The following is a 26626-nucleotide window of genomic DNA, read 5'->3' as shown; positions in this document are numbered from 1 at the left end:
CAGTAAAGTGAACCCTCCTCTCTAGAGACAGCCCCAGGACAACAACTCCTCCACTGTAGTCATAGCCAGTCCTCACAAGGGTTAATCCCTCCCATTGAGGTGCAAAAAACAATCAAGTCTCAACTACCACAGGAGAGTGCATACAACTCAAACAAGGGATATACCTAGAGCACCTAGCTCTGGTCACCAGGGAGACTGCACCACAAGGTCCCACAGGTCACCTACTACATAAGGTCACTCTACTTAGACCATGAGGCATAGCAGCCCTACACAGAAACAAACACAGGGAGGCAGCCAAAATGGGGAGACAAAGAAACATGCCCCCCCCAAATAATAGAACAATGTTCCAGAAAAAGAACTAAACGAAATGTAGACAAGCAATCTACCAGATTCAGAGTTCCAAATAATAGTTATAAGGATACTCAATGATCTCGTGGAAAACTTCAACAAAGAGACAGGAAACATAAAAATGGAGACAGAAAACATAAAAAAGAACCAGTCAGAAATAAAAACTACAATAACTGAAATGAACAATACATTAGAGGGAATCAATGGTAGATTAGATGAAGCAGAGGATTGAATCAGCAATTTAGAAGATAAAGTAGCAGAAAACATGCAATCAGAAAAGCAAAAAAATCCAAAAAAAATGAGGAGAGTTTAAGGAGCTTCTGGGACAACATCAAGTGTACCAACATTTGAATTTTAGAGTTACCAGAAGGAAAAAAGAGAGAGCAAGGAATTGAAAATCTATTTGAAGAAATAATGATGGAAAACTTCCTTCCTTCCTCGTGAAGGAAATACAGAAGAGCAGAGAGTGCGGAGAGTCTGGAAAAAGATGAACCTAAAGAGCCCCACACAGATATACATCAGTAAGATGAAAATGCCAAAGGTTAAAGACAGAGAGAATCTTAAAAGCAGGTAGTTACCTATAAAAGAGCTCCCATTAGACTGTCTGCTGATTTCTCAATAGAAACTTTGCAGGCCAGAAGCCATTGGCAAAAAATATTCAAAGTGATGAAAAGCAAGGATCTACAACTAAGATTACTCTACCCAGCAAAACTATCATTTAGAATCAAAGGACAGATAAAGAGCTTCCCAAACAAGAAAAAGCTAAAGGAGTTCCTCACCACCAAACCAGTATTACAAGGAATGTTAGAGGGACTTCTTTAAGACAAAAACAAACAAACAAACAAACAAACAAGATAAAAAATATGAAGGTAAAATGGCAATAACTACATGTCTATCAACAGTTACTTTAAATGTAAATGGAATAAATGCTCCAATTAAGAGATAGGGTGGCTGAATGCATAAGAAAATAAGACTTACATTTGTTGCCTACAAGAGACTCACCTCAGTTCAAAAGCACACATAAACTAAAAGTAAAGGGATGGAAAAAAGATATTTCATGAAAATGGAAACAAACAAACAAAAAAGCTGATATAAAATGTTTATATCAGACAAAATAGTCTTTAAAACAAAGGCTATAACAAGAGACAAAGAAGGACTAAGTAATCCAACTTCTGAGTAATTATCTGAAGAAACCCAAAACACTACTTTTAGGGGACATGCGCATCCATTTGTTCATTGCAGCATAGTTTACGATGGCCAAGATGTGGGAGCAGCCTGGATGTCTGTCAATGGAAGAATGACTAAAGAGGAGGTGGTACATATATACAATGGAATATTGCTCATCCATGGAAGGGAATGAGTTCTTGCCATCTGTGGTGGCATGGATGGACCTGGAGGGTATTGTCCTGAGTGAAGTATGTCAGATAGCGGAAGACAGATGCAGTGTAATTTTGCTTATATGTGGAATCTAAAGAACAGAATAAACAAAAAAACAAAACAGAAACAAACTCATATATACAGAGAACATTTTGACAGTTGCCAGATGGGGGAGGGGTTTTGGGAACGGATGGAAAAGGGGAAGGGATTAAGAAGTACAAATTGATTGTTACAAGTGGTTATGGGGATGTAGGGTATAGCATAAGGAATATAGTCAATAATATTGTAATAACTATGTATGGTATCAGATGGGTACTAGATTTTTTTGAGGTGACAGATTTTTTGGGGACAGGGTGAAAAAGGTGAAGGCATTAAGAAGTACAAATTAGCAGTTACATAATAGTCATAGGGATGTAAAGTAAAGCATAGGGAATATAGTCAATAATATGTATAGTGTCAGATTGGTACTAGACTAGTCAGAGCGATCACTTCTTAGATTATATAAATGTCTAACACTATGCTGTACACCTGAAATCAGTATGAAATAATATTGAATGTAATTGAAAAATTATAAAAGGGGGGAAAAGGTGAGGGGAATGAGGTTCAAATTTCAAGGTATAAAACAAGTAAGTCATGATGTAATGTACAGCATGGGGAATATAGTCAATAATATTGTGACTGCATGGTACATTGTCAGATGGTTGCTGGACTTATTATGGTGATCACTTCTTAAGGTATATAAGTGTTAAATATTATGTGCACCTGAAACTAATATAATATTGTATGTTAGCTAAATCATAATAAAGATCGTTAAAAAAAGAATTAGACAAGAAAATATCACAGATATTCTTTGCCAAGGACCTGGAGATTCTTAATTATGATCCTATTTGCACTTTTATTTTCATGATGAATAATTTATTATATGATGAATTGATGATTTCTTTAAAGCCATTAATGAAAAATCTTGTGTGGTAATGCCTGTGATTTTTCATAGCAAAGATTAAACTTTCATAGTTCAGTTTAACTTTCATAAAAATAGTCCTGTTTTAATCAAATGAAAAATATCCTAAGCTGACAAAGACTTTTCTTCTTCATGGTAGGGAAAACAGGAAGAATGTGTGTGTGTGTGTGTGTGTGTGATTTTTAAGAATTTTCCTGTTTTTTTCTTGTCTCACTAGAGGCATGCTTAGTTTATGACTAAAGCAGAAGTAAGTCATAAGAAATGATATATGGCCATAAGAATGGTTGCATTAGGCAATATAAAGTAAACTTCACACTTTTATGAACCCATATATTCTGTTTTATGTTAACTGTTCATATAATTAAAATAACTAGACATTACATTTAAGAACCATACATCTAAATAATAATTATTTAAGATTTACAATTTGAGTGTAATTTAGTGTAGTGCAAATGGCATTCATGTTAAAAATTCATTACATATTTTATTGTCTCAAATATAAACAAACATTCTTTAAGCATCTTTATTTCCACCTAAATGAAAAGTAACATACATAAGGTTTCTGGGAGATGAAACTAACAATACAATAAATCATAGATCACAAATTTTCATCTGTTTACACAGTTATAGATATTTTGAAGGCTGTCTATTTATTTATCATGCAATTTTCGCTCTCTGTTCCATATTATTTAGTAAAAATGTTAATTTTGTCTGTATGAGGGAAAGAGAGTAAGTTTAATTTTAAAAATACAACTAAAACATTACCTGTTAGGAAAATTGCACTAATCTTAATACATTCAGCTTGAGGACAAAAGAGACAAGACAGATAGATATACATCTCCTGACATACCTCTTTAATTAAGCTCATAAAGCGGGTCCCGAAGCGCCAGGGTTTGTGTCGATTACACTGTAAGGAACTGACTGTCATCTGGGGAAACTGTTGGACGCCCACAGACACGACGTGCACAGCATCATACATGAGAGCAGCATCAGTCTGAAAGCCAAGAAAAAAGGAAATACGGAGTCACTACTACTTGCGAAACGCATGATGCGTTGTTTAGAAGTAGAGAGAAGGAAGGGGTGAGAGAAATATATACCCAGTTTTTCTTTATGTAAAGTAGAAAACAGTATCTCCACATGCTCTGATTCTCTTGTATGAGATAATGTGATCGAATTACTACATCAGCTCCATTAAAACAATAGACTTACCCTCCCTTTCTGGATATGATAACCCAATGTCATATTGTCCTAGTATCTCTGTTGAAGTAATATTTCATTATTTCATGTTTGTGACTACCTCAGTCTCTGTCTTACCCTCTCATCTACACACACACACACACACACACACACACACACACACACACGTATACAATGAACACAATTGCTAACATTTTGAATGGCTACAGAAATTCCATATAAAAATTAGTAACCAATTTTCTTGTACAGGAAACAAAAAGGAGATTTGATGCTCCCATTTAAGGTTCACCTAAAAACCTTAAAAATATAAACCCTGATCTTTACTTTAACTCAATTTTTCAAAAGGTTCAATCTCAGAAATGATGCTACAGTTTTGAATCTCAATACACATATTTATCCCTTTTCAAGAAACTAAGCTTAATCCCCTCTACTGTTTTCTCAAAATTTCCATATGAATTAAAGTTCATTTTGGCTTCTCAACTAAAACAAATATGAATTCCTTTGTGTTTGCACCTGCTCAAATGACTGACCACTTTAGAGGTTGATGATAAAAATAAAATGTTTATAAGTCATAACCAACCAGAGGTTCAGCGACTGTCAGCTCTGTGTTAAATGGACCCTCACATTGTGTTTGACGGATCGATGCCACGCTCACTACCTACAGAAGAGGCCACATTGACAGTGCTGGTTGCAATGAACTTTAGGCCATCTGCTTGGCATGCTTCAGAATAAAAGCATATATTTCCTCTTCTCATTCACACAATTAGTGAGCTGTGAAATGAATTCCAAAATGAATAGGAACCCTGTAGATTATAGCGTTTGCTACAATACAATACAAAATGAGTACACACAGTAGCTTTCATGCAAATAGATCCTAAGGAGCTCTACCACATAAAATGGAAGACAGCCAAAGAGCACCATGCAATGACAGAACATAATAATAATGTCATTTTATAGTTCATAAATCTTGGGGCAATGTAGTTCAGATTCATAACCTTCATTTTGTAAATATCAGCTGACTACTTCCACATACTTGATGACTGCATAGTGAAAACTAGAATAGTGGGGTTAATACAGGCATGCATCATGAGCCTAAGGTTTAGACTGATATTTGTCTCTAGCCCGAGTTAACATTCAGAGGACATATTTCATATACCACACAGGTGGTCATAAAAATAGTTACAAAGATATAAAAGACACACATTTGATTTCAAAACAAACTATTTCTTTAAAAAATATCACTGTTAACAAAGTATAGAGAAATGAACACTTCCAGACATTACTACTCGCAGATGAAAGATAAAGAACAATTTTGCAATTTGCACCATAAAGGAGCCTTAAAAAAAATCCGTGTTCTTTTTAATCCAGTAATTGGTCTAAGAAAATCGTAGATAAGAACAAAGGCTATATACATTATTCATTTCAAAAAATATGTGAAAGTGGAAACCTATTGAATGTTCAAAATAAGAAAAAAACAATTATATTACAATGATGTTTTACATAACCATTAAAAATCATGGACCTAGAGAACATTATGTTAAGTGAAATAAGTCAGACAGAGAAAGATAAGTACCATATGATCTCACTTATTTGCAGAATCTAAAGAAAAGAATAAGTGAATGAACTAATCAGAAACAGTTTTGGAGACAAAGAGGAAAAACTGAGGGTTGATAGATGGGCGGGAGGGGTGAGGGGGAAGGGTGAGGGGATTGGAGGGCGTCGGTGACCACAGGATGGCCACGGGCTTGAAAATTAATCTGGGGAACGAAATTTAGTGGTTACCAGAGGGTAAGGGGGTTGGGGGGTGGGAGATGAGGGTGAGGGGGATCAAATACATGGTGATGGAAGGGGAACTGACTCTGGGTGGTGAACACACAGTGTAATTTATGGATGATGTGATACAGAATTGCACACCTGAAATCTATGTAATTTTACTAACAATTGTCACCCCAATAAATTTTAAAAATAAGATTAAAAAAAAAAATCAGTGAGTGCTAAAAAAAAAAATCATGTTTTTAAAAATATTCAATTAGATCAGGAATTACATGTGATATGCTAAGTGTAAACATAGATTATACAGAACTATATTTCCAGCATAAGCCATTATATACTCGTATGTCTTTATAAGTACTTAACATGGGCTATTTAACTTATTTAACCCTCACAATAATGACAATAAAAACACTACTATTGTTCCCATTTTACACATAACGATAGCAAGGTTGAAAGAAGTTAAGTAATTAATAAAAGTAACACAGTTAAAAGTGGAGAGAGGCCCTGATTCAAACATCCTCTCTGCTCATAACTAGTATTCTTAACCACCATATTGCATGTCATATGAACAACCACAACAAAGAAAAAAATAAATAAATAATCAAAGGGAAGAAAACACACTAAAATGATTACTCTTGGAATTAGTAATAAGTACAGTTTTAATTTTTTTCTTAGTGTTTTAGTTTTTTTTAAGATAGAAGTTTCCTAAATACCACTGTAATTATTCCCAAGATTTTACCGATTTCCACAAAATAACTAAAAGAACACAAACTATGATAGTCCTACTATCCCACCATGACTTATATGATCTAATGGGATTTATATGAAAATTCTAGAATAATAATCTTATCTAAAATGACAATGCTAGGAAAGAATTTTTCCTAATTCAGAGTTTGAAAAACCGTTTTTGGTACTTCAGCTTCATGATCAGAGCACATACTAGTTGATAATGAAACTATTTGAGATCTGTGCTTTTAAGTATAATTATAAAAAAGACATTTATGAAACTATAAGTTAAGTACTACAGAAAAATTGTAAATAGTTAAAAAGTTGTTGATCAAATTACTTCTTGAATTCTCAGGTTGATTTATGATAAAGCAATAAATAAAACTTTTGAAACTGCCCTCTATGTATTCCCATCAGTTTAGGGTGCTTTTCTTTGTCCTACTGTTAGATTAGTTGTTTTATGTGATCATATGGATTTATTTTTCATTTAAATTTGATATCCCATGAAAATTTATCATTATTTTCTTCTTTGAAAAACTGTACATATGCAAATTCTTACATCTTTGGAAAGCTGTGATTAAACTGTTTCATAAGTGTTTTTCTTATTTTCTTATGCAAAAATGCATCCATTAGAAAAATTTTCTTATATTAGTAATAATATTAGGTAACATTTGTTCAGTATTTTCTATGTGTGAGGCATTCTCCTTAAATCATTTCCTTAATTTTTCATAAACTTCATCCAGTTGGAAGTCCACTGAGGCAGAGAACACTTAAGAAACTGGCATCCGTGTTAATTTCTTTACATGTATTCTCACAAAGACCATATTAGGTGATCTTACTATCATCATTTTAGAGAGGAGGAAACAGAAGCTTAGCAAGGTTAAAGTAATTCTCTCAAGGTCTCATCACCTTGAGAAAAAAGACTCAGAAAGCAAGACTCAAGCAGAGCTTAGCTCTTAGCTACCATTGAAACCATCATAACAAGACTCTAGCTGAAATAAGACTCGGAAACAAGACTTAGAAACAAAATTCAGGCAAGGCCTCATTCTTACAACCACCATCCGAACTATCATTACTGACTACCTGCCTAAGCCATATCCCCACCAAAACCACAAAAGACAATGGAGAGGAAACTGAAGGCAGCAGGTCTCATATTTTTGGAAGTTCTGCTGAATACCACCCCATTATATTTGGAGGCAACAAAGAGAGTATATCTCTGAGCTGAGATTCAAGTACAAGTTCATTTGGCTCCCAAGTTAGATTTTTTTTTCTTTATTCATCATAGCTACCTCTAAAAAAAACTTCAGGGTTAAACATAAGTGTAATTTAACGAATTAAATTAAAATGGACTATGTGTACAATTTGAATGGACTATGTGTACAATTTGGATATTGAAATTCATATGAGAAGATTAGGTAAAGTTATAGTCATTCACATACTAAACTGCAAAGACAAGCTTGGAAGAGCAAAAAAAAAAAAATTGGCAGTGAAGACAAAACAATCTGTCCTATTTTCTCTCTTTCAAGTATAATTACTCATTTATGTATAAATAGATCACACTTATTGGAAAGCTAGAATATCTGTTCACCCTGGGAATACAGCCCAGAAGAAAGCATGACAAGATAGATATAGACAGAGCTAAGTGTAGACCTCATGCCTCACTGCTAGGTCAAGTATCTATTGATAGCAGTTGGAGCCCCTTGAGAGCCTACCTCAGACTAGACTGGAGTTGGAACCTTATTTTTCTTTCCAAAACAAGTTAGTTAACCTACAAAGAACGTCTGTCATTCAAAAACTGTTTTTGCAAACCTTTAAAATTGTGCAATATTGTGTTACACATTTCAGTTAAACTGCAGTGATCTTTTTACATGTTGGCTTAAAAGATCATGAAAAATGCCTTTGCCTACACTTTAATTATACATTAACCATCTCGTTAACACATTGTTGGGTTTGTCTTATACATAGTCTAATTACTTTTAGATAAGGAGATGCAGGTGGAAGAGTGACAAATGCTAATTTCTCTGGCAGAGCTATTGCCACAGAAATTGCTTTAGTCACCCAATGCTATTTCACCTATCTCAAGTAACCTCATGTCTGATGCACCTTTAAAGTTTTGAAATAACTGTGAAATATGCTTAAAGCTTTTTATGCTCTGGAAAGTTCCACTACATATTTTTAAATAATTGAAGAATCAGGGAAATCAAATGCTCTCAAAAGTTTCAAATGATAAATATTACCATTGTTTAATATTTTTTCATTTGTATGTATAATTGAAATATTTTCCAATATATAAAAGCAGGAATAATAATAGATTGTGTGAATAGTTATTTCTATGTACTTTGAATTAATCTACAGAAGAATTTGGTACTAAGCAGTAATCACCAAGTGTGTCCAGGTTGAGTATATATGTTATTTCTGTTTCTGATCACTACAATCATCATTAGACATCCTCTTTGTAAAATTCTGGGACAGATGTTCTAGAACTTAAAAAAACTAAAACAGCTTTTATGTACATGAAGCATGAAGCAAATAGAAATAAACAATTATGAACTGCATACAATTAGAGCAGGGAACATTGGTACCTAAAATCTCTCAGATATACTATAAACTTCTCTTAGCAAAAAATATCAAAATTATTTATTTTTCTTTCCAATTAGGGGACATTCTTTTGGAATGCTCTGTCCCCCAGGTAGCATGGTATTTAGGATCTCCACTGAATTTTTACTTGGAACATAGCCTTTTCAATGATTTTTCTCTATTATGACAGGCAGAGTTACATTTGTGACAATGCCATTCTGCTTAAGCACTTTGTGCATATTTGGGCTCCAAACATACCCAATGTTGTATATCATAATTTATATTTAAATGTAATCACTCTTAAAAGGGTTGTGATATATGTTCATATCTCAATTGTAGTGATGGTTACATGGGTGTATACATATGTCAAAACCTATTAAATTGTACAATTTAAATCTGGGAAGCTTATAGTATGTCAATGTTACTCTAATACAGCTATTAAAAATAAAAAAGTAATTGTGCATTTTTCTGGAAAGATGGTTCATAGATTTCATTTTATTCTAGAACCCTCCAAACTAAGCATCACTGGTCTATATCTTCTTTCTTCATTGCCCATTATAGTAGTTTTAATAAAATCTGTTTAAACTTTCTCACTTTTTTATCTTCCTTTCTAGATCACAAGCATCTTTTGGATATTAACCATAACTATATTTTTAATACCCCACACAGTATTCCATACATTATCTTGCCCATAGTAACTGTGTAAGAGCATTTTTCAATAAATTGATGAATTCAACCAAAAAGTTCATTTAAACTATAAAAGAAATAGGTATTATGGAGTTCTGAACAACAGTCACACTTTGCCATCTTGCTAGAATGTATTACCTCCCAGAGGTACAGTGAACCAAATCTGCCAGCAATTCAGACCAGGAAGGAATGGGAGTACAGACTCTGTCCCGTTTCTAAATGAATTTATAGTAACAGTTCTTTGAACACATTTATCTTTCCATTAAATAAGTGCAGGCAGGTCCCCTTTGAGATCTGAATGCTAGCTGGCAGGTGGCAGATCCATTCTGCAACTCCTACGTCTCAGATTTTGCTCATTTCTGAATTCCCATCTGAAGTATAGTGCATAGCACAAAGAGCAGAAGAGTCTAGTAAATGGAATTTAAGTTTATGAAATCTGGCTCTTTCATTGACTTGATCTTTTATCTAAAACAAATAATCAGAATTATTCCCCTTTGCCTTGTTTCCTCATTTTATAATTGAAAATAAAAAATGATGATTTCCATAACACTTCCTTATTGGAAAAATCACTTTTGAAAACCAGACAGTTCCAGGAGGAAAACAATTACATATATTATTTCTTCAATTAGAAGATAAAGATATTAAGAGTGGTGGGGAAAAGGGTGGATTCTGACCTCTGAAGCTTCTCTGCAGTCAGCACAAGCTAAAATGGGATGGAGAATCACCCACCCCTCTGAGGAAAAGTGAGGTCACACATAGAAGGCAGGCTGGTGTTCACTCATTCAGCTGGCACACTACACCCAGCACTCTGCCCGACACAGAGCAGGTGCTAACTGAACTGAAGGACTAATGAAGAAATGCCCTCAGACCCAGTCGGGAGCCAATTGTCAGAGACAATTCTCCCAGTTACACTGCAGCTGCCATTATGCTTTCTCTGTTGCCGGCTCTTTGTACTACTCTGAAACAGAGTTCTTTCCCAGCAGCTGCGTGGACTGCACAGACTGCATGAGATAATACATGAAAGCAGTTTCCACAATCCCTGGCACATGGTGCATAGGCAGGTGTTAGATGATGATGATGATGAACACCGGAAGAGTGGGCATCTCATCAACATGGATACTATCCAAAACAAGTAACTGGTTTAGAAAGTATAATGTTTCAACCTTCTACACCCACTGTTAGCCTAAATGAAGGAAGAGGCCTCATGCTGTTCAAGGCAGCAGATTAAGTTCTGGAAGGAGAAGGAGCAGAAAGGAAATTATCATACCACAATATGCAATTCCTATAAAATGTGGTGTGCGTACAATGCCACTATTCAAACTCAAAAAAAAAAAAAATACTGAAGATACAAGCGTTACCTGACATCTTTAAAATTAAAGAATTAAAGAATAAATATAAGTGGTAAACTATTATAGTGTCTTGTATTTGTTAGTAATCAAAGGGTTGCTGTTGGACAGATAATTACACACCAGCAATGTGAACCTGGACAAATCTGTGTCCTATTTTTTCTAGTCCTCAATTTTTTCATCTGTAATAGGAGGGGATAGAACCAGGTGGACTTTAAGGTGTCCTGTGGCTTACATTTGTATTCTAAAAAATTCACATTTCATTCCTATTTTATTTTGGCCTTTGTAATACAATCATAAGCTTCATTTATCTGTCTTCTCCCCATAATTCTTAATGCTTTGTGTGCTTGAATAATAAACTTTTGTATCAATATTTTATACAAATTAATAAATAAGGGAAATCAAAAGTCACTTTCTTCAATCATTGTGTTAACTCTACACAAATCCTGTTTATCCCAATAAAACCTACCAATACTTGTATTATATTTTCTTTGTCTTAACTTTACTGTTAAACTTCTCACCCATATTAAAATCCACCTAGCCTTCTGAAACTCTGCAGAGGAAAACTAAAACCCTTTCTTTCCTATCCAAAGTCATTCACTAATATGCCAGTATTTTATCTTCCTTTATATCCTCTTACACAGTCAGAGCACGGATATGCCTATATTTCACGTTTTTGAACTAACCAGAGAGATTCCTATACTGCCAATTAGTTAAATAAAAGGAGATTCCAAAAACTGCATGATGAAAGATCTTTAAAAGGCATATGAATTTTTGTAGCTAACTGTATGGGATTCAGTGCCCATGGGGGCAAAAAGACATAAAGGCTTAAAGGGAAGATAAAGAAAGGAGAAGAAGGGAAAATAATAGAATGGGTTCAGCCTCACAGTAAAATTGATGAGTTAGGAAGAAAATTCAGGTTCAGCAATGCTCTGAAGATCAAGTGAAGGAGACAGTACCGGATGATAATTTTGCTGGTATTCAGCAAAGGGGCCCAGGTGAGGATTAATGCATGTGTAATTAATGGATCCATTTGTTTGGTGTTCCTTGGAATTTGTTAATTTGCATACACGTTTATGTCTCTTCAAACCTATGCTTTCTGGTTTAAGCTAAAAGAAAAGAAAACATATAGTGACAGTTAATTAAACTATTTTGAACAACAACTAGTAAAATATAGTCCAAAATATGGCTGATGCTAATTTTGACAGTAAAAGTTTCCATTGTTCCTTTATGTTTGTATTATACAATTTTGGACTTTCAATCTTGCATGAACTCTTGCTGGATGCCATTTTCCTTAACAACACTCAGCAAGATAATTTTACAAACAGCATTATTTTCCTGTAAGCTTTTAGAGCATTATAAGGTAAGAAATTCAGTCTATAGAGTTTTAATGTTGCAATTGTGAAAGCTTTAGGAGATGACTATTTTGCATTCTTTCCAAGAATTATATGTATTTACCATGAATATTTTCCATACAATTTTCTTTCTTTCTTAAATATATCTTTTAAATGCACCATTTCCAAGCAGAAAATCTTATTTGTTTTTACTGCCACACTTTCTAAACTACTTTAAACATTTATATATGAATTCCAAGATGTTTAGATGTTTCTCAAACACCATGTGGAGAAACTCTTCACTTTTTAAATATAAATGATTAAGGGACAGCTGTGAATCGAGTTAGAAAATGCCAACAGGTTTTCAATTAAAAGTTTCATTTAACTAATGTAATTATTCTTACCTAATTAAATTTTTTCCACTAAGATCAGTCCGTTGAGATCTCTCATTCCCTTTTAAAATGTTCCATGAAGCTCTTACTAACGTCCATGAACCACACTGTATTGATGGGATTCTTAATGAACTCTCTAGCAACAATGCACTAGACTTAATAATTTAGACCCGGTTAAATCTTGTCTGCTTTGTACTACATTTGGAACTGCTATTGATCTAGAGAAGAGTCAATAGCAAGGGGAAGTAGTCTTTGCACTTCCAGCTGGTCTCCAATACATCCATTATCTTGATATTTGGAGCTCAAATTAGCTTCGTGTACTTAAATATTTATATTCATCAATACTGTTTATATTTACTTTTTAATATGATAAGTTAAAATAGATTTTCACGTTGTTAACAGACTGATTCTTCCTAATTGGAGATCTAGGAGTATGCAAAACAAAAATAAACATCAGAAGTTTGGATTCATGAATTCAAATGTTCATTTAAATACTAATTCCAAACGCTGTAAAAATTGGGATCTTAAGACTTTATATAAAATTTAACCAAACCAAAAATTAAATTATAGTAGAGATCTATTTTAAGTATGACTTGAAGAACAATGTAGAAATTATTATAGACATTTCTGGAAAAATAAAACAGTAGATATGCAAACAACTCATATTAATTATGTAGCCTTTATGACTTTTTTGTGCTTTTATTGTGTGTTTAGCTTTCTATATTGTACATATGACTATAAAAATTGTAGTAGTAACTTCTCAAAGAAACGTGAGAAAGTAAAAATATCATGGAAAGCTAATGGGGCGTGCAGCTTTATCTTTGTAACTTACTAGTCACTATGGGATGTCATCTTTCTTAACTTCATTTTTGTCATCTTTAAAATATGTAGGCCAGTGGGTGCCCAGCTAGCTGAGTCAGTAGAGCATGAGACTCTTAAAATATGTAGGCCAGTAATCTACTTCACAGAGTTGTAAGGATCAAGTTAGAACAATTTACAAAAGTGTAAACTATAAAGATTTTTAAATATTCCATAATTACAAAGCAGAGTAACTGAGAATCTCAAGAATATTGGCAACCGAAAATATCAATTTAGATCAGGCAGAGGTGTCAAACAAGGGTACATTTTATCTCCCTATTTGCTTAATCTGTACACTGAATATATCATATGAAAACCGGGCAAGACTCAGAGGAAGGAAGAATAAAATTGGTGAAAGAAATATTAGTAACTTAAGATATGCAGATGATACCATCTTGCCAGCAGAAAGTAGCAATGATTTGAAATGAATTCTGCTGAAAGTGAAAAAAAAAAAAGTGCTAAAGCAGGACTGTATTTGAACATAAGAAGACAAAAAATCACGACTACAGAAAAAATACAGAACTTTAACATAGAAAATGAATAGATCAAAATTGTTAGAGATTTTACTTACCTTGAAAGAGCAGTAATGGAAGAATTATGAAAGATCACTAAGGGCAAATATCTGTCATTAGATGCTAAGGCAAAGATCAGCCACACCCTCATATTTCCAATTCCTATGTATGAATGTGAAAGTTGGACAGTGAAGAAGGCTAATTAGAAAAAAATAAATCAATTCACTTGAAATATGGTGTTGGAGGAGAGCTCTGCAGATATCCTGAACTGCCAGAAAGATGAATGAGTGGATCCTACAGAGAATTAAGCCTGAAATGTCACTGGAGGCAAAAAATGGGAAAACTGAAGTTGTCCTACTTGAGAACATCATGAGAAGTCAAGGTTCTTCGGTAAAGACAATAATGCTGGAAAAATAGAAGATAGCAGAAAAAGAGGAAGACCATATGAGATGGATTAACTCCATGAAAAAGAAGCCATGGGCTGAGTCTACAGGAGCTGAGCAAGGCTGTGGAAGGCAGAATACCGTGAACATCACTCCTTTATAGGCTTGTCAGGAGTTAGAGCCAACTCCACGGCACACAACACACCACGATCTTTGAGGAAAACCCACACACACTCACACACACACACACACTCTCATTATCATACCCATGGTTTACAGGGTACCTTAGATGAGATCTATTGTTTTGCCTCCGCAGCATCTCTTCTTATTGCAGCAGGACCCTCTTCCCCTTACATCTATTTCCTGACCAAATCTCCTAGCTCCTAACATTCCAAAACTGGAAACAACCACTACCTCAGGCATGGCCAAGTGACACAAGCTGAGCTCATTTTTTAAATCCAGGCCTTCTCAGGGAGCCATTGGAAAAGAGGCACGTTTTTCTTCCGAAGTTCTGTACCAGTAGATATAAACCTTGTTATCATCTCTGCACCTCTGTCTGAAAATGAAGCTGATACAGGAAAAAGGGGAGGTAAGAGATAGAGAGGAATCTGTTCATGACTTTCTCTGGGTACCTGAATCCAACTGTATTTAACGACAGTTATGCTGTATCTTACAAGCTAGAGGACCAATGTGATTTAATTTTACTATTAACTAATTGTAATGGAATTTTAGACAATTAGAATGGCAAGAACTTTAAACAATACAGTCTTAGACTTCAGTTTCCTCAAGGCAAAATGAGATTATTACTTCTATCTCCTCATAGAGTTGGGATATACGCTAAAAATAAATAAATAAATAGGAAGATGTATGTAAAAGCAGGCCATGTATAATTAAACACATGAAAGTACTACAAAACATAATTATATTAAATAAATTCACTAAATATATAACTATTGTCATCTAATTCTTAAGGCTTTTGATTCTTTGTAGAAAAACATTTAATACAGTAGGAAAATTTTAGATAACTACTACTGTGTTTCCCCGAAAATAAGACCTAGTCGGACCAGCAGCTCTAATGCGTCTTTTGGAGCAAAAATTAATATAAGACCCAGTATTATATTATATTATATTATATTATATTATATTATATTATATTATATTATATTATATGACATTACATTATATTATATTATATTATATTATATCTTATTATATATGACCGGGTCTTATATTAATTTTTGCTCCAAAAGACGTATTAGAGCTGCTGGTCCGGCTAGGTCTTATTTTCGGGGAAACATGGTAAGATATTGTGAATTGGTTACACTTACAAAAGTACAAAATGAGGCAACTGTGAGATGACAATGGAGTACACCCTATATGTGCCAAAATACACGGGTTGCATTTTTGTCTGAATCAACATTACCCTACCTACTGTGAATTAGAGAGATTCAGGGACAATCATATTGTGAACTGAAGAAAATACTTTACTAGTATACTGCTGTGCACATTGTTAAGAAAGAAATCATTGAGGACTCGAAAACCAAATGCAAGCTAATACCCTACATGCCCTTTCACTCAGTATGTTAATAGACTGACATCAAAATTGGAAATGACAGATTAAGTTGTAACTGTTAACTCTTGACGTTTATCATTTTAGTTTTATACTTGAAACAAATTATAACTTGCAAACCAAGATATAAAATACTTTCATTACAATATACTTATATATTTTTTTGCACTGAATTATATGCCATTCGGGAAATTAATTCAAAGTAGACAAAGAGCAGGAGGTGAGGATGATGACACTTGACTCAGGAGAAAAACTAATTTGATAATCTTCACCTGCTGGATTTGACAACTGAATAGGTGCAGCCAAAATAAGAAAGGGGGGTAATGTATGGCAAGGAATCATAGGAAAGCAAGAAGGAATAGCAATTCCACAGAAAAATCAGCAGCAAGAGGATGTTAGAAATATCTCAATAGGCATAATAAGAATGATCACCTGAAAAAACATAAAGAAGTGTAGGAAATGATGAGGCAGTAAAGATAGAAAATAGCTTAAAATAGTCTTTGTTTGTTAGTTGAAACACAGTAATTTGATACGTTTGTAAGAAAAAGAAATTCACATTAAAAGACATTCAGAAATTGTTCAACTTTATCCCTGAGTTTAGCTCATGAGCTAGATTTAGGGAATCTCATGGAAGAGAGTCCTATAATGCATGCATTGACTCAAATCTCACAGAGGGCACCTGAGTATAACCAGGCACCTCAGGGCAAGGCTATTAACTATTGAGAAGACTATCTTCCTAGAGTTCGTGACATCAGATGATGTATCTTCTGCTCGTTTGCCTTCATGATTATGAACCCCTCCATTCCTCTCTTACACAACTGTATATCTCTTTCTTTTTTCACCCCTTAAATATGTGACATCTAATCAATGTCTAAATTTGATTGTATTTTTTTAAAAAATTACAAACATAAGTATCATTCTATGTTAAATACTGAACAAAATTCAACACATTTTATACTTAAGCATTTGCACCTACTTTTGTTCCCAAGAAAACCAGTACAAAGGTGTTACACATATCCAACAGGCAAAGTAGAAGAATAACATTTAATTTTATTTCATTATTATTTGAAAGTAGCTGAATCACAAGGACTATGCTTAACCAAAATTTAAAAGAATAAAGTTTACTACACATATGAAAGGCCAGGGTAATAAGTATATCAACTATCACTTTAGCCCATTATGTCAATTTTTAACTGTATCCCATGGATGATATATATACACAAAAGAAAGCAAATATTTCACAAAGAAGTTATTTGTTCAAAAGATTACTTTTTATAATGCCCATCATATGGCAGGGAGCATGTTAGGCACTTTACAGATACTATTTAAGTTTTTTTTAACAATCTAATGATGTAATAGATTCCAGGGAGCTGAGGCTCAAATCACACAGAAGGGGCACATCTGAGATTTGAACTCAGGCCTGTCAAATTTCAAATATTTTGTTTTTGTTGTTGAACCGTGATATTTTTAATATTAAACTATTACAATATATAGTAGTGCCTATACATCATAAATTAGGTATAGAGACTATACATAAATTAGGTTTTAGAGACTAGCTCCACTCATGTTAAGAAAGTGTAGTGTACTCTATGAAACAAAGATTTTGAAAAGACAGATTTCATCAAAAGCTTTTCATTTTTAAAAGGACACCTTTCATTTCTTGATGACATGGATTTACTTTCCTGATACAGAGGTGAGAGGGAATCAGCAAAATTTCTCAGTAAGAAAAATCACAATTTCCTCACCAGACAGGTGTATAATGATGTGTTGGCACCCATGGTTGGGTGCTAGAAAAAATTGGTAACACTATTCTGGAAAACAATCTGTAAATATGTATCAAGCATGAACTGGGAAACTATGTTTTCACTGGTGGAATTTAGTCCGTGGAAACAAACAAAAAAGCAAGTACACATAGATGTATATACAAATATGTACATTACAATGTGGTTTATAGTTTTAAAAATTACAGGAGCCTAAATGTTCCTCATAAGGTTAAACAATTCATGTTATAGTTATATAACTGAATACTGTAATACTATTAAAATTATTGTATGGAGCTATATTTATTGACACGTAAAGATAAATTTTACATTTTTCATGTCCATATTACCAAATAATATGTTCCTATTATAATACATTACAATAGTTCAGCATTCCATTCAGTAAAATATTTTAGGGCCCTCCATCTGTTCTCTCAACTTCCTCAGAGGTAATTATTCTCAAGAGTATGGATCTAAAAACACACACACAGAGATATTGTGTTAATTTTTATTGCATTAATCAAAAGTGGGATACACTACAATTTGCTTAAAAAATTAAGAATATACCTTTCAAAGTTAGTCTTAATAGACCTACCTCATTAATTTTAATAACTGAATACATTTTAATTATGAATATTCTTAAGATGTACATTGTTTAGGTATAAAGCAGAATGTAGCTTATGTTCCTCATATTACTTTAAATATATCTATATCTGTCTATCTTCATAAATACACAAAGAGAGAGAGTATAATAAATCCAAAATGTTTACAATCATAATGGTATTATAAAAAAGTTTACCTTTCTTCTTCATATTTCTATTTTGTATGAGAATAATACACTCTTAGGTAGAAAAAAATGTTAAAGTTATTACTGTTGAGGATAAAATAAAACTAAACAAAGTACAATTTACTCATGCTTGATATTTAAGAATTAGAAGTGCTATGCCTATAAACACAATTAATGGACCAAGAGCAAATTAAAGTTTCTATTAAAAGTAGTCATTGTTTCTTCTGAATTCTAGATAATATTCACTGTTTACTTGAGCCACTTCTAATTTCTCTGAACTTAAACTACACGTTTTATATCTTCTCATATGCGAAGGTCACCGGAAATAAGAGTCAGGCCCCAAGATTACCAGGTGAGATCAAAAGAGTTGTTTAGATGCCATATTGGTCTAAAAACAGCCCCTTTTGTACAACTACAACCAGCCAGGCTATCTACTGCATCAGGAGACATAAAGAATTACTTTCTAAATACAGACATCAAAAGATATTAGTGATTAATCAAGTAGTATCTTAAAGCTTTTCTCTGAGCCTTGTTCTGTTAATTAACAGAGTGTCTGCTTCCTGCAAATGAAACTCCGAGCTATTAAATAAAATTACAGCAGTGCTCACTAAGAATGGGGCTCATTTGGAAATATGCTTTTTCTTCTGCCTGGAGCAGAGTCGTTAACAGGCAGCTCAGCTCTAGACGATGACACTACCAGAAGTCTTTCGGTCATAAAGATATGCTGTATTTAGCTAAAACACAGTTTGACAATTACATGTCATGACTAGATATTTTTAAACAAACATAGTGGTTTTATGTATTTATACCCAACTTTATTATTAAAAACAGAAGAATGAGGTAAACATAGCAGACCTTATTCTCCCAACTGAATGTTATAGAAATTTAAAATATTTTTATTTATGTCAAACGTGACTTTCGGGGAGGTTTAAAATAGTTCAGGAACTGTGTAGGATTATCATTTTGGTATCTTAAATAATATCAAATCTTTAACCATAAGATTTAGAAAAAGTATTCAAGAGCAATTATAAGGAATTATGTAATCAATCATGTGGCTCTATCACTTTTTAAAAAATATCTATGAAGTATTAAGATTGATTTTTCTCAGGTTGCTCTAAAAGCAAGTCTCCAAATTACTAGCAGTTATAGCAAGCATAAGTGGAATAAGTAAGTACATAAAGTTTATCAGGCAAACATCCCAATGATGCCAGTCTTTATCATTTTCTAAAATAAAGAAATAATCTCTTCATATTAAAAATGGTTTAAATTGATATTTGGCTCTTTATTCTATATCAATGTGTCTTTCAAAATAAAGGTAGCCTAATGTTGTTCCAATTGTTTAATTTAAATTTCAAAGGGATTAAACTCATACAAAATTTTGAAATTTAGCCTAATTTGTGACGCAAAAAAAAAAAAGGATTTCATAAAAATGACTCACAGCAAATTTTTGGAGAAGCTGTTTCACTAAATGTATAGGAATATCAAAATTTGACACATTCCTAAATTCTAAATAAGTCATTTTTATTACATGAATATAAGTAAACCTCATTTAAATACTGTGTTAGCCATTTCTACAGACATTCAAGAACAGGTTACAACATTAGTTTCTCCTTCATGGAAAGGGAGATAGACTGATTTCCTAAAAAACCATTTCCTGAAGGGAAAAAAAAATATATCTCGCCTCTGTTTTCATGTGCCTTCTCTAGATATATTGCATCAGGCTTCTTCCTCTGGGTTAGGCCAATTAACTTCAAGCACAGCACAGGTAGCTTTGTAAAAGAGGATGTAAATGTACTCTCTAACACTGAAATGCGATCTGAAATAATGAATCATACATCTATTCTTCCTAGAAAATATACCAACTTTTAAAGACGCAATATGATGTGCCCAACGGGCATCAGTATTTGTATTTACATAACAGTATAATAGCACATACATAATATCATTTAGATTTAGAAAGAAATCAGAGTGAGACACACAGAAAAATAGTACACATACGTTATGTAATCAGTTGCCCTGTGCTAGGCTCTGTGTTAATGCTAGAGACATAAATATAAGCTAGATGACATGTAGTGCCTGTGTTTGTGGACTTCATACCCAGTGAAATGTAGACAATTGAAAATGCAGTAAAAACAGAACGTGTCATGTGCTACAATTGAAATGGTAGACAGGTTGCTATGGCAGGCACATACAAAGTACCCGAATTTAATTTGGATTACTCAGACAAGGCTTTCAGAAGAAAGTGATGTTGACACTAAAAGTATAAGAGTTAGGTGAAGAGGGAAGAAGGATGTGTGAGAGCTCAGAAGTAAGAGAGAGCAACAATTTTGAGGAGCTGAGGAAACTTCCCCATAACTGAAAGTTCCCCATTTGAAGATGGGGTGTGCAGTGATAATGAATGAGGCAGAGCAACTAGCAAAAATCGGAAAGTTGAGCATTTTAGCATTCATGTCCGCAAATATGGAATATGGATTTTATCTGTAGGATAAGGGGAAGCCATTAAAGTGTTTTCAGGGGAGAGACATTATCAGATCCACTTTCAGGAAGGACTACTTCCTGTGAGTGTGGAGAAATGGCTTGCATTTTGGTACAAAAGTAGAGACAAGGGAATGTTCCAAAGACTTGATAAAATAATCCCAGTGAGTGATGATGATCATAGTTTAGATGTGCATATTAAAGACAGAAAGAAAAATGGATGAATTCCAGAAATATTTAGAAGGATGCTTGACCATTAGAAGGATGATTGATTATCGGGGATATGGAGTGATGACCAGCAGAAAGGAGGCTATGGCAATTCTCAGGTTTACAATTATTTGGGCTAATGAGAGGATGGACATGATAGTCACTGAGATAAAATAATGTAGATGAATGCTTTCAAAAACATGCCCTGACAATCACTCTTTATTCTCTTATCTTGCCTTTTCTTCAGAGCACTTATATCACTATTTCACACACACACACACACACACACACACACACACACACACACACACACACACAGAGTGATTTTCTTCCCCCTCTTTAAAACATAATCTCCATGGGTACAGAGACTTTATTTACTGTTGTATCTCCATCAGTAGACAAAAGGTTTCAGGTTGGAAGATGATTCATTTGAGTGTCTGGTAAGTAGGTTGGCTATATGTTCATGTCTCAGAAGACAGGTATGGGCTGGGATTTACCTTTGGAAACTGTCCATTTATGGAGGGGGATTGAAACACAGAGCTATGACACTGGCAGTAAAAGTAGAATGAGAGAAGAGAGCCCTGATGTTCACCGACATAGGAGGGTTGATAAAGACCGAGCATGAGAGGGAGACAGTAGATACAGAGAGCCCTAAAATAGCGGTGTCAGGGAAGCCAAGGCACAGGAATTAAAACCTTCTGTAATTTTCTGAATTTGGGTTGACCTTTCTTAAAGGCAAATCTCTATCTTGTGCTCTGTCACATCAAACAAAATTCCATAAGCTATTTTTCTTCTTAGACTTGGTTAATTGTCAAATAATGATTCTACTAAAATACTAGCAGCAATCAGGACTGGTTATATGATTTGCAGGACCCAGTGAAAAATATAAATGTGTGGCCCCTATTCAAATATTAAGAACTGCAAGATGGCAACAGCACAGCATTTGCAAGTACAGGTTCTTTGTAAGCATGGGGTCCTGTGTGACCATACAAGCCACACACCTGAGAATCCAGCCCTGGAAACAATCTTTATCTTTTACTTTCCACTAGGTTTAAATGAAATGAACAAGAATATGTTATTTTCCATTAACAAAAAATTTACACTATTTCATTTAGCAACATTTTTTAAACCTTGAGTGAACAAGGGAGAATAATGCCCCTCCCAATTTAACTTACAGCTAAAAGCAGCAGGGAAATATGGCACCATCAAAAGGGAACTTATTTGAATAGAAAATATAGATTATTTTAACTGGTTGAATAAATTGAACATGATTAGAAGATGGTAATTTCCTTATATTAAGAACAAAACAAAACAAAAGTTTACCTTCTGGATACATAAATATTCATAATATATTCAAAGAGCTATTTAATTCAAACTGTTTAGTCGGATAACTGACAGTGACCAAATAACAGACAGTGACTAAATAATTCAATTTCTATATTCCCTTTCAAGAAATCTCCAATTAGAATTGAGTGAATTAGGACAATCACACCAGCCCAGAGCTTTGGTGATGGGGGAATCACTCAGTTGTTAAAAATAAACTCTGTGACTCCAATGTTCTTACCACATTGTCACCAGATCAAAGCAGTAGGGACAGCCCCTTTGATGTTCTTCCAAAGCCCTGGATCTGTACATTTGTCCTTTTGTCATTACTTGTTCCTCTGGAGGACGGCCTTGATGTTCTTTGAAACATTATTTCATTTGTACATGAGCCTCTCCAAGGAACACTCAGCAGGACTTGTCCTGGCATCGCAGCCTCTTGTAGACAGCCCTGGGATCTGTGTCTGCTGCTGAGACTACCCAGGCGGACTCTAGGAGATGTGCGCTTAAAAGCAATCTCGTTATACCTGACGATTCAGTCATAAGGAAGTTTCTCAACCAAACAGTTACACAAATATAAAAAAAGCAGAATGTACTGAACACATTACATTCTGACAGCGACTTTAGTTTGTTTGCTTCTACATGAATGGAAACAGACCCATATGACATATCTACTTTTAAGATGATTATTAACTAGACATGAAAGCTGTAATTAGCATCCTGAATGTGGACAAACTTCCAAACTTATCAAGGCATGTACCTACTGACACCATTTTAGACTAAGTCATATATCAAATTAGAACAGGGAAACGCTGGTTTTTGTCACCCTGAGCACCCCAATTCAGAGCCATCCCCTCTCATTTCAAGGAAGATTAGCAGGTACCTAATTAAAAAAGAAAAAAAGAAAGAAAGAAAGGGGGACATTATGGTAAGGTGTGATTAAGTAAAAATTTTGCATCTGGTTTTATTAAAAATATAATCCTGAAATATCCTGGCCAGAAAAACTTTTACTATAAGTTTCAGAAAAGGCAAAATTTCTTAAGGTGGTATTCTAGTGAATGATTTTATAAAATATGGTTACTGCTACAAGTATGAAGTTTTGCTGATTTTATAGTCAGGAAAGGAATACTGCAGAATGATGGGGAAACATAACCACAGCCAACAGGGATAGAACACGTGTGCCAACTGAAACCCTCTGGAGAAATGAAGGGGTCACAATTACAAACGTTTGCTTCCTCACCCATTTTCTAATGGGACAGCTGTATTTGTTTCAAGGGAACCTGTTTTAACCTAGACTGCTGCTTAAAAAATGGGGGGGGGAGGGTATGGCAGATGAAATCATCAGAGTTACACAGATATAAAGGCTCCTGCTTCCCTTTTTTTTCCCCTTTATAAGTGATCAGCACCAACATAACCAAAAACGTCCACCCCACAATTGCCACAATTTCCTTTTACTGCCATGAAATATGATGTAAGCTCTCCAAATCCACTTTTCTCACCTAGAGGTGACTTCTGTGTATAGGTGTGCTTAAAAAGGCTGTGTGACCAGCACTCCTCTCCTGGCTGAGTGCTACGATAGTTCTAAATGGAGTTAGAAGAGAACATTCAATATTTAAGTTCTTGGGACGTATTTAACTGTTTGAAAAGTGTTATTCAGATTTACCACTAAAGTACCATTGAAATTTCACGTCATCCATCAACTAATAGATAACATTTGATTGGCATTATTGTTTAACATGTATTAGGTATCTCATGTGAGACAGATACTGTAGAGACGACGCAAACCACATAACTGCCAAACTCAAGTGATGAAAAATTAATTTTGTATGAAAGTGATAACTTTCTCAAAAATTGAACTTGCTAAGCAAAAAAATCTCAAAATAAAATGATACACAAAAGGCTCTTTGTGTTAATCTTGTCACATGTTTTTAATTTTAACATCTCTCATTTAATTATAATAAATATTGCTAAATTCACATTTAAGTAGCCTATAAAAACTTTCACAGGTATGTCATCACTCAAGGATGTTAAACAATTTAAAGTACGTTTTTGTTTAAAAATAAAGTACTGCAGTTGTCTAGCTAGTGATCACTAAAAGACAAACCTTATTCTAATAAAATGAATTATTATTATAATTGCTCAGAGATTTTTAAAAATTACAAATAAAATTATGACTCGAGTAAAATTCTTTAAATCCTCAAAAACTAATGATATTAAATGTTGCTGTTTAATAAACAACAAACGGTCTTAGTGGTGTTTTGATTACTTGAATTCAAACGACTAGGACCAAATCTGTTCTGCACTTAAAGCCATATCTCCTCTAGTGAACCCCTCCAGTAAATCGTAACCTCTCCAAACCTCCCTTTTCTCAGCTATAAAACAGGAACAACAATACTCTTCTTATTTACTGACCCAAGGTTTAATGAGGCTCAAATGACACAGTATATGTATATAAAAACAATTCTATTTCTACACAGTCCTTCGCTGCTGTTTTTGTTATACAAATCAAGAGATTTCCAGCTTTGGAGAAGGTTCTCTCTTTTAATCATAAAAATGTTTTTGAACCTTACAATAGCAACTTAATATACCCTTTAATAGCATAATACTGTTTAATACTTCTTTAAATAATACGAAAGGTATTAAAAAAACGTAATAAGTTAAAACAATAAAATATCGTCCATTTGTGGCAAAGCTTAGATAGAATTGATCATTACAGATGCAGAAGATGTGTCTAAGAATTTTCTAATATGTCACTTGATATGCAAAAATGAAACTATCTGAAACTGCCATATTGCTAAGCAGCATCTAGTGTGGGGGCATGTAAATGGATTTAAAAAAGAAAATCAGTCACTTCTTGAATACAAAATACTTTAACTTACAGTTCAAAATATTTCAGCCATAATCTCAGTAAGATTTCAGTTGGGATAGTTTTACTCTTTAAAATTAAACAAACAAAGTTAAAAAAAACTTTATTTGTTCCCAACTTATTTATTTTGTTTGCAAAAAACAGCTTTCCCATGTAAGGCAATTATTTCCAAAGAATGAATTAAGAAGAAATAGCTCGAAAAAGAATAATTCCCCCACTTTACCAGGTAATAAAATCTACTACCCCTGAAATAATTTCATTTAATTCTCACTTGCTCCCAACTCCCATACTCCATTTTGCTGAGTAAAATTTAATAAATATCTCAGTCTAGGATCAAATTTTACTGTTTTATGAACTGTTAAATTGCATTGTTTGCGTATTAAACTGGTGTTCTCTCACTCCTAGACACATTCCTATCCCGACCCCAGGGCACAATTAAACAAATAGCAGAGATTTTGTTTTCACCATTGGAGTGTTTTACAACAGGGAGCAATACATGAACATCAGCAAGTCATTTAACTATAAACAACGTGCACTTAATCTGCATATGCCTTGAACTACATAAACTATATTTTAAAGAGGATAATACATCAAATGAATAGTAATCCCCACAACACAGGCCCTGACTTAGTTAAAATAAGATAGCTATTGAAATATACTGGAATATAGTGAAATATTTTGCATCACTTATACAGTATACTTTTTGCAAGCAACCAAGATTTAATTACTTTTTCATACTCACACAATGTGTTTACATCTTAATACCAGGCATGAAGCTAGCATGTATAATTCAGAAGCCAATTATAAACAGAAAAGTCTGCAAAATCTATATAGAGTTGAGTGAGTGAAGGAAACAAAACTTTTAAAGAAGATGCATTTGGAAAAGAAAATCATGAAAATGTTCTTTTTTATCTGTAGACTTTTGGAATAGAGTTTCCAAACTGTACTTGGGAGAATCTCTCTATTAATGCAGAGTCTCTAAAACACATGCTTGGGCTTATAAAAGAGAGTCCTTGGGGACTCAAATTGCCAGATAGGAGGGAAGACATGCTTCATTGTTTGAATCTGGGGATACATAAGAGATTAGGCAATTTGCTCACCCCCCCGAACCTCACTGTTTTAACCGATGAAATAGGAATGACAATTGTGTTTACCTCAACTGGACATTGG

General features: G+C 33.9%; 1 protein-coding gene across 7 annotated transcripts in view; it reads right to left on the bottom strand.

The window, feature by feature from the left end:
* The window catches only part of GRIK2 (glutamate ionotropic receptor kainate type subunit 2), a 595315-nt gene that overhangs the window by 242936 nt on the left and 325753 nt on the right, over window positions 1–26626 (bottom strand). For all 7 annotated transcript variants that reach the window (XM_033099818.1, XM_033099826.1, XM_033099832.1 and 4 more), the window contains one exon: window positions 3537–3680. In XM_033099818.1, coding sequence (XP_032955709.1) covers window positions 3537–3680 — 144 coding nt within the window. The remainder of the gene's footprint in view (window positions 1–3536; window positions 3681–26626) is intronic.

This window comes from Rhinolophus ferrumequinum, chromosome 3 (assembly GCF_004115265.2).
Source record: "Rhinolophus ferrumequinum isolate MPI-CBG mRhiFer1 chromosome 3, mRhiFer1_v1.p, whole genome shotgun sequence".
NCBI lineage: Eukaryota > Metazoa > Chordata > Mammalia > Chiroptera > Rhinolophidae > Rhinolophus > Rhinolophus ferrumequinum.
The sequence above is the reverse complement of the archived record's forward strand: the minus strand, read 5'-3'. Positions and strand labels throughout refer to the sequence as shown.